The sequence below is a fragment of the Stylophora pistillata genome, chromosome 8, assembly GCF_964205215.1.
Source record: "Stylophora pistillata chromosome 8, jaStyPist1.2, whole genome shotgun sequence".
NCBI classification, from domain to species: domain Eukaryota; kingdom Metazoa; phylum Cnidaria; class Anthozoa; order Scleractinia; family Pocilloporidae; genus Stylophora; species Stylophora pistillata.
Genome location: NC_142526.1, coordinates 822,646 through 831,057, shown reverse-complemented (window position 1 = coordinate 831,057; position 8,412 = coordinate 822,646). Strand labels below are relative to the sequence as shown.

General features: G+C 38.1%; 1 protein-coding gene across 1 annotated transcript; it reads left to right on the top strand.

Annotated features, from left to right (window-relative positions):
- The first annotated feature begins 3,352 nt into the window (after positions 1-3,352).
- Positions 3,353-8,375, top strand: LOC111341898 (pancreatic lipase-related protein 2). Its single transcript, XM_088730517.1, has 6 exons — positions 3,353-3,508; positions 5,294-5,539; positions 6,044-6,346; positions 6,786-7,001; positions 7,596-7,826; positions 8,271-8,375. Exons 1-6 carry the CDS (start codon positions 3,454-3,456, stop codon positions 8,279-8,281), a joined length of 1,062 nt encoding a protein of 353 aa, XP_088586643.1. The 5' UTR covers positions 3,353-3,453; the 3' UTR covers positions 8,282-8,375.
- The last annotated feature ends 37 nt before the right edge of the window (positions 8,376-8,412 follow it).

The window sequence follows — 8,412 nt, the reverse complement described above, 5'->3', positions numbered from 1 at the left end:
AAGAAGTGTGGTTGTACATTTCCTCAGGATGAAGGAGGGTAGATATTGTTGATAATTACAGTGAATAAGAATACCTGTCGGTGACACAAAGTACCTCTTACATATGAATACATTTCTTGCTATCACTGCTTTGTAAAATGCGAAACTAAGGGTGATTTACCAAAACTATGAATGAAAATAAAACCTCAATACGTCTTTGTTCATAAGAGTACAGAGAGAGTAAATTGTTATCTTTGAAAAATTAGTTTACCTCAGACTTAAATCATAAAATTGTTGTTTAGTTTATAAGCCTGAATTTCCCGTTGCTTCTGAAAAAGTTCAGCTACAGCTTGATTATTTGCAATATTATCGTGAAAAAAGTGGTTTTTGGAGATTGTCTCTAACATTGTGCCATGGCTCTTGTATCACCCGCTTAAGAGGAAGCGATTTGTGTACCAAGCAAGTATTTGTCGTACTATGTTAATAATCGAGCGTCGAATGTGTCTCATTTTCCAACAGTAGAGTATTGGGTTCAGGGTGGAATTCAGAAATACCAGAGAATACGAAAACAACTGTAGTCCCGCTAATGTGGTAGTGGTCTTAAACCCTCTCATTCTTAAGACCGAAGTGCAGACAAAAAACGGCAGGTAACAAATTAGTAATACAAGATACACGTAGAATACACCGACTGCTGATTTTATTAGCCCCGCAAAATTGGCTATTTCACCAGGATGCGGAGCATCACACTGTATTTGCAGGGACTGTATCTGATTCTTGTGTCGTCGAACAGCAAAATAAATCCTGATGTAGGCCATTGCTGTCAGAGCGTGAAGTAGAATCCCGAGATCAATAAGAATTGAGCTTGTAATCTGCATCGGCAACCAGAGCCACATCATGGAGAGAAACGCACTCAGTGTCCATGTGGAGATCACCATAACAACGACACGCTTGTGAGTCACAAGTTCTTGATATCTCAAATGAAAATGAACAGCCAAGAATCTGTCCAGGCTTATGGCCACACTGCCACCGAAGGAAGCTATGCAAAACATCGTCAGTGTGATACGAAAGCCCTTAAAGGACACACACTCAGAATTGTCGTTTTGCATCAACTTGACAAGAGTTGAGATGAAGAATGGCTGACCAAACAAACTAACACCCATATCAGATACAGCAAGATTAATCAGCAACACCCTAAGTGTTCTCGGCAAGGCTGATGCCTTCCGTATTCCATGGATTGCCAATATGTTTAACATTGTTCCTGTATAACAAAGAAAACTGTTGAGGAAGACGTTTGTGATTCTCGTCGGGCGAAGCCTCGATACTTCGGTTTTATCTCGCATTTGTTGCAGCCATCGGTCACAAAGTGAGGTCTCCATGGGAGGAACTTAGGGTCAGAAGAGGAATGCTGCTGAAATATTGTGGGGATGCACTTGAAACAGTGCAGGACAATATACTACCTGACGAAACACTGAGAATTAAGAGAATTGATATATATAAATAATGGCGCGGTATGCAAATTCCACCGGAGTAGAATCACTCCGCAAAATCCTAATGTAACACAAAGCAAGAAGGAGGTGGAAAACAGGTAACTCTCTATCTTATGTAGATAAGACAATGAGAGCTCTCTTTCCTTACCGGACGGATAATTATTTTTCCTTTGCTTGAATTTGCCTTAAATGACATCGTTATATATCTTGAAATATGAATAAGAAAATGAAACTATTCCCCATGTTTGCCTTCAAATTCAAATAAAGATCTGTATTTGACTACGCAGCTGAGCAAAGTACTGAGTAATGGGTGCATTATCAAGTGTCATCGTTAAACGAAAACGGATCGTTTTAAAAGCTGTTGACTATTTTTACAAAATAGACGTTAGTTTTACGAAAAGTTTTTTGTATAGGCTTTGTCATATCTTTGGCTTCATATCTGGAATGGTAAGTGAACCAGAAGTTCATGGAATGGAGAAAATGAATTCCCCAAACTTATGATATGTATATTACAAAAACAGTAACTAAGCAGAAAATAAAAAAGTAAAAACATCAAATAAAAGGCTACGGCACTCAATGCACAAACAAACGTTTAAACGTGAAAGTAAAAGCTTGCGATAAGAATTAACCAATTTACCAATGAATACAGCCTCCGGAAGCTGCTTGAAGTTTTCACGGCTGCTTGACATGTACTTGGGAAACACCATTTAAAGAAAGTAGTCGGAACACTTTGATGGTCGATAAAGGATGTGTATCGGCGTGGATTAAAAGAGAGTGTGAACTCTGCGGATACTTATAGCCTTACCAACAGAAGGCCGGAATACCATGATGACTGATAAAAAAAAAAGAAATATTTGCCATTTTAAATGGAAGTGTTTGCAAATCTACAGCGGCCTGTGATGTACTCATACCATTCGGTGGTTTCAAAACTCACTTAAAGCCGACTGGAGGCAGTTTTGAATGCTAAAAACTTATTTGCTAAGGGGTACTAAAAGAAATTTCCAGTTTAACTTCAACTTCCAGAGAATTACCTGCCGGAACTTTAGAGTAACTTTAACATAACAAAAGTCTCCAACCTTCTCTCTATCAGCCGACTACAGTTCTCTCATTCTAGTTTTGTTTGACTTATTTAAGAGAAACATTGTCTTTCTAGGCACTTGTCATTTGGAGACCACAAAAAAGATTCCGCAAGAATTGGTCGTCATTTTTGCATGAATAATTTCGTCTTAGCTCTCTTTGCTAAAATGAGTAGACTATTAGATGAACAGATTCGCAAACTTCAGTATGTACAGAACGCGGCAGCGCTCTTACTTACCAGCGTACACAAAAAGGATCATACGAAGCAAAAGCTAAGGGAACTGCATTGGCTACCAAAGCAGCTGATCAATTAAAGACAAATTTAGCAGCATTCTAATCTTGAAAGGGGCTTAATTTATTTTTTCGGAAGTTCAATAAACAGCTAGGCCTGTCCTTAACAAACAAATTCTCAAGTCGAGGAAAATCCACCGATGATATTTCCAAATCTGTTATTAAAGCTGCTCAACAATATTTCCCTCTGACACCAACATTTTGACGTCGACTGATGTGTCAAGCCCAATGTTTTCAAGCACTGATACTTCGAAAATTATTAATTCTAGAGTTTGCCCTCAGAAATTTAAGATGACAAAAAACAATTAAATTCCGGAGATGAATTGATAATACATCAGAAACATTTATTTTATCCAGTTACAGTAATAAAGACAGTGCAGCAAGAAACAGGTCGTTTCGTATAAAGATACTTTGGCTCGATACACGTTTAAGAACTTGCCGCCGTTGACTTCCCATTGGTCGTTCATGTTAAGATGACGTAATTCAACGTGAAAACATTGGGGAATATCTCAAACTTTTATTATAACACTGAATTACTTTATAAGTTATACGTTGATCGAGACGGGAAAAACAACAATTGTGAAAACAAGGCTAAGGTGAGGGCAGAAGGAGGGAAGAAATGTTGACCAAGAAGGTTATCTTTTTGCTTCTAATCCTAACTGCTGCAGCAGAGGGTGAGTAGCCAAGCCATAAAGTGATATAAAATTCACTTGCTCTTACTACTTCAGAGATTTTTTCCAATAAGCAAGGATCATTCGTGATCAGTGAAGTGATTGTAAGGTCAGTCTATCGATGTGAATTTATCCTCAGTTTCATAATGGAACGAACACGATGAAGACTTTGTAATTCGATACAAGCGTTTGCTCCAAACAGAATCAAGATTGGAGTTGTTGAAGAAGTGTAGAGAGTCACGAATTGTAGAATTTTATTTGCATGAACTTTTTTCCTTTTTCGTTTAGCACCCCGATGAAGAAATAACTTTCGACTGAGATTAAACTTTTCAATGTTAAATGATCACACGTCCCTAGACTAGATTTTTCTTTTCGTTTAGTGTTCTTAACATCACAAACACATGTCTACTAGAACTCCTCCATATCTTTTAATTCATCCTCTTCTTCTTCATTTAGCTACGTGAATAATAGATACCACGCAATATACACCAGTGTAATTAAAAAATCGTGCCAAAAGTCTTTTTTATCCACGGCAAGTCATCAGGCAATGAGAATTGTTTCTATCATTTATTGGCTGGTTGGCTTGAAATAACAGAACTCAAGTTCCTTATTGCTTTCAGTTATTCATCTCGAAAAGTTCACTTCTGTCTACATTCGAAAGCGTTGATATGCGACTATGATCAGTTTTCTATAATAAGCAATCTTTTTACACACACAGAATCGAGACAATATTTGATCATATTCAGGAAGGAACTCGTAAAAAAATATTGAATTTGACAGCCGCAATACCGAAATTATTCTTAAAATGTTTAAAAGACGACATAATTACGAATGCTAGAAAACTACTCATCATCATTATCCACGTGGCAATAAATTTTTAAAAGCATTTTTGGCTTGAGGACATCTTAACCCTAGCCGTAACTCTTAATGTTTTTGTGAAACTTCGATCCAGTCCACTATCAGTGACATACGAGTCTGAGATGAAACAAGGAAAAGTAACCACTCACGAAACGCCGCATACGAAGCTTTTGAGGTCGCTTTTTTTCATCACTACGCGCACTTTTAATTCTAAGAGTCAAGGCCTAACAATGACTTGAACGGAAACTTCTCATCACACGAGTATCGTGGGAACCATTACACGATTGAGTTCCTTCCTTGATTCTTTCTACATGCGAAATGTTTTTCGTATCCTTTGTGTTTTTTGGGTATTTTATATATTCTGCATATCAATATCAGCTAAGTGCGTAAGATTGGAACAGTTGTTTACCCGCTGGTAATAATAGCAATCGATCTCTCGGATGAGCTAGAAGCTTAGGAGTATGGTTTGAATAAAAAAATGTTAATCTACCAATTATCTCAAGTATACCACATACTCAAGTGTCAGCTCTCTAAGAACTTCGAATTGGGTTTATGATTTGGATTTTTTACCTTTCTTTATAACTATTTATTTTTCACAAGTATTGCTAACTAACTCATTTAGTAATGTAAACCGCCTTTCTCTTTATGAATAGCGGATATAATTTGTATTGTATTGTATTTTTAACTTGAAGCTATTTTATAGGCTTGCGTCATTTATTCTAGTAGCATGATGAAAGTTAAGCAAAAGAGGTAATACTGATTACGCTCTAAGGACAGTGTTTAGGAGTTATTTTTTTAATATTCTTGTGAGCAATATTGATCAACGTATGAAAATTGCGCCATAGACATCACTGATTTTTAGTGTTATCAAATTAATTTCTATGATGCTAGTTTGCCGAATTAATAAAATTTTATTTTTAATTTCTTCAGGTTGGTTTTGGCGCTCGAAGGTCTGCTATGGAAAATACGGCTGCTTCTATAAGCATCCTGGAGTTCGTTGGGGGTTGATCACTGTCAGACCAAAACTACCAGAAAGCCCATCTAATGTTGGCACGAAATTCAACATGTATACAAGAAGTGGGTCTGGAGAAGTTGATGACGTAGATAGAAGTAGGCTGGGAGTAGCTAAATTCAACATCAGGCGTCGAACTATCTTCTTGATTCATGGCTGGAGGGGTAAGTACCAGAATTGCTTACAACTCAAGCTCCCAAACTTATAGTAAAGCCTGAAGGCGTCATCTTGGGTACTCACTAACCCTGCATATTTTAAAATGATTGCGTCAGATCAATTGACCGGTAAACAATGGACTTGAGTTTTTTCTCTCCTCTCGTGAAAAATAAATTGTCACGGTCATAAACAGGAACATATAAAGCTTCAAGACTTAATCCTTAATAACGAATTTTTCCAAAACACGTAATGTAATCTTTTGAAGTTGTTCACTCACTTCCATTAACAGAACTATTCGAAATGGCTAGGAAGGCCTTCAAGGTTGCTTCAGCTGAGGGACGTGCTTTGAGAATTTTTTCATTTCTGGTATCTTCCCTGGCCACAAAATATTCTTGAAAATATGTCAGTGAGCATAGATAATTTGTTTTGACTACCTGAAAAAGTAGAATTTGAGGTGCAAAATTAGAACTACTCTAACTTAATCCCTCTCTCGTGAAATATATCGCATCTAGATAATCCAAGAAACTGGGCCTTACGTATGAAAGACGCACTTTTGCAGCGGGAGGACTGCAATGTGGTTGTGGTGGACTGGTCTATAGGAGCAAAGAAAGGTTATTTTCAATCTGCAGGAAACACTCGACTTGTTGGGGCTCAAATAGCAGAACTCATAAGGTTCCTGATAATCAGTGCCTCTGGATCATCTGACTTGGCCAAGAGGTTTTACGTTATAGGACTTAGTCTTGGTGGTCAGACGGCAGGCTATGCTGGAAACTATCTGAAGGATAAAGCAAGAATGACACTTGGCCGTATTACAGGTAGCCCTAGAGAAAAAATTTGATTTCAAAACATGGATATCACTGAGTTCCCACAATAAAAAACCACCTACCTCAAAATTTGTCGTCAAATTGGAGAAAACGTAAAAAACATTTCAAGTTTCGTACATACCTATAAGCAAGCACAGGCTTAAAAAAAAAAACAGGGGAATGCTTGATTTGAAGAGTAACTAAGAAGTCGGTTAGTCCACATTTTGTTCTCGCCGCTACCTGGATGTTATGTCGGTCGTATAGGCAGCATTTTTAAAACTCGCGCAACATGTTTGCAAGTCTTGTTCAGGAATCCTCCATGTTTATCTTGTTTGCAGTTGAGCTGCGAATTATATCAATGGGGCACTGCTTTTAGCTCGCATGACATTCATATTATGCCCTCTATTGCAATATTGACATGACACAGCCCTTGCTTACACTTTTTTCTTAGGATTAGATCCAGCGGGACCCCTTTTTACCAATGTCCACGATCCCCGCTTCCGACTGGATCCAGGCGATGCTGGATACGTTGACGTCATACATACCGACATGCCTCGGCGGGGCAGTGTCTTTGGTCTCGGGATGCGCAGGGATGCTGGTCACACGGACTTTTTTGTAAATGGTGGCATCAGGCAGCCTGGCTGTGCACAACATCTGAAAGAGCTGGGTGGGTTACATTACATGAGGAAAATACGTATAATTCTTCTCACTGTATTTAAGTGCTCTTGGATTTGTAACAATTTAAGCTCTGGGCTTAGTCGTAAGCAAAGGTGTTCTAACTAATTAACATACCACAACCTTTATCATTTATCTAGGATTTGTATTATCATGGACTTTAAATTTGAAATTAATTGTGAGGAGGTTGAGGGATCCAGCATTTGATTGCGCTTCTATATCAAAATTTGCGACCGTATTGGGAAGGGGCTGCCAGTATGCCTGACTTTTTTGAGTTGTCCCTTAACGCGAGAAATTATGCCGAAAGGGTGCTGCGAAGAGCGGTTGTAGAACCTTTTATGCTAAGGGTCGTATAATAAAAATCAACAAAATGAAAAAAGTACCAACGACAAGTATAAAAGAAAGAGAAATTTTAGAAAGAGCCGATACAAGCGGAAAGGAACCAAAATGTATAAACGAATAAACAAAACTGTGTAAGAAAACAGGATAGGATTACCGTGGTGATTCTTAAACCAAGCATTAAAACCTAACGAAAACCGTCATGGTTACCTAAACACTCATTGGAAAATGTCTCCACATTATTCAGATATCATGCGGACAGTGATCTGTGACCATGTGAGGTCTGTAGAATACTACTATGCTTCTTTACAAAACCAATGCTCCTGGAAAGCGTATCCATGCCAAACCTTCACAGACTGTGAGAAGGGAAAGTACACGAAATGCACTGGTAAATGCCCCTCTATGGGATATGGCGCCGACCAAACGAAAAAAACTGGGAGATTTTACTTGAGGACAACGAGCAAAGCCCCTTTTTGCGGTACGTGGGTTTCTTTTGTTAGTCTTTGCTTATGGCGCGAAGCCCATATTAAGAATTAACCTTCCGTCACAAGACGAAGAATGATTTTGTGGGCATTTAAAACTTGATTTTATTCATCGTGGCAAGTATGTCGTGAGAGCTTTTTATCATGGTCGTTATTTTCTGTTTCCTGTTCTTTGTTCATTTACTTGATAACTTTTTCCTGTTTTCTTCGATCTCTTCAAATCGCAAACGTAATATTTCTTTTGACCGCGGATGATAAATGACGAGTTCACCCTGAATCCCAAAAACCAGTCTTACAGTACAATCAACTAGATTACGAAGTCACTTCTTTCGGCTCAACATTCTGAACGGGTACCTCACAGTTTTAACGTTGACACAAAGATTATATGCGATTATGACACTGATTATATGCGATGATACTGTTTTTATTTGGTTCTTTAGGGTTGAGCTGAAGTATCAAACTGGGAAGGATTGCTGTTCAACGATTGGAAAAATGCGCTTCGCCAAGCCGAATACTTGATGAAAGATTAAATGTCTTTATTCCTTGAGTTGTGTCTCAGTTTGTTTTACTTTGTTTATTTAT

Bases quoted from the DNA above. Each gene is read 5' to 3' on its own strand.
- LOC111341898 (XM_088730517.1), top strand. From the start codon at position 3,454: ATGTTGACCAAGAAGGTTATCTTTTTGCTTCTAATCCTAACTGCTGCA. The intron at 5,540-6,043 runs GTAAGTACCAGA...TATCGCATCTAG, and splicing joins CTTGATTCATGGCTGGAGGG to ATAATCCAAGAAACTGGGCC. The intron at 6,347-6,785 runs GTAGCCCTAGAG...CTTTTTTCTTAG, and splicing joins GACACTTGGCCGTATTACAG to GATTAGATCCAGCGGGACCC.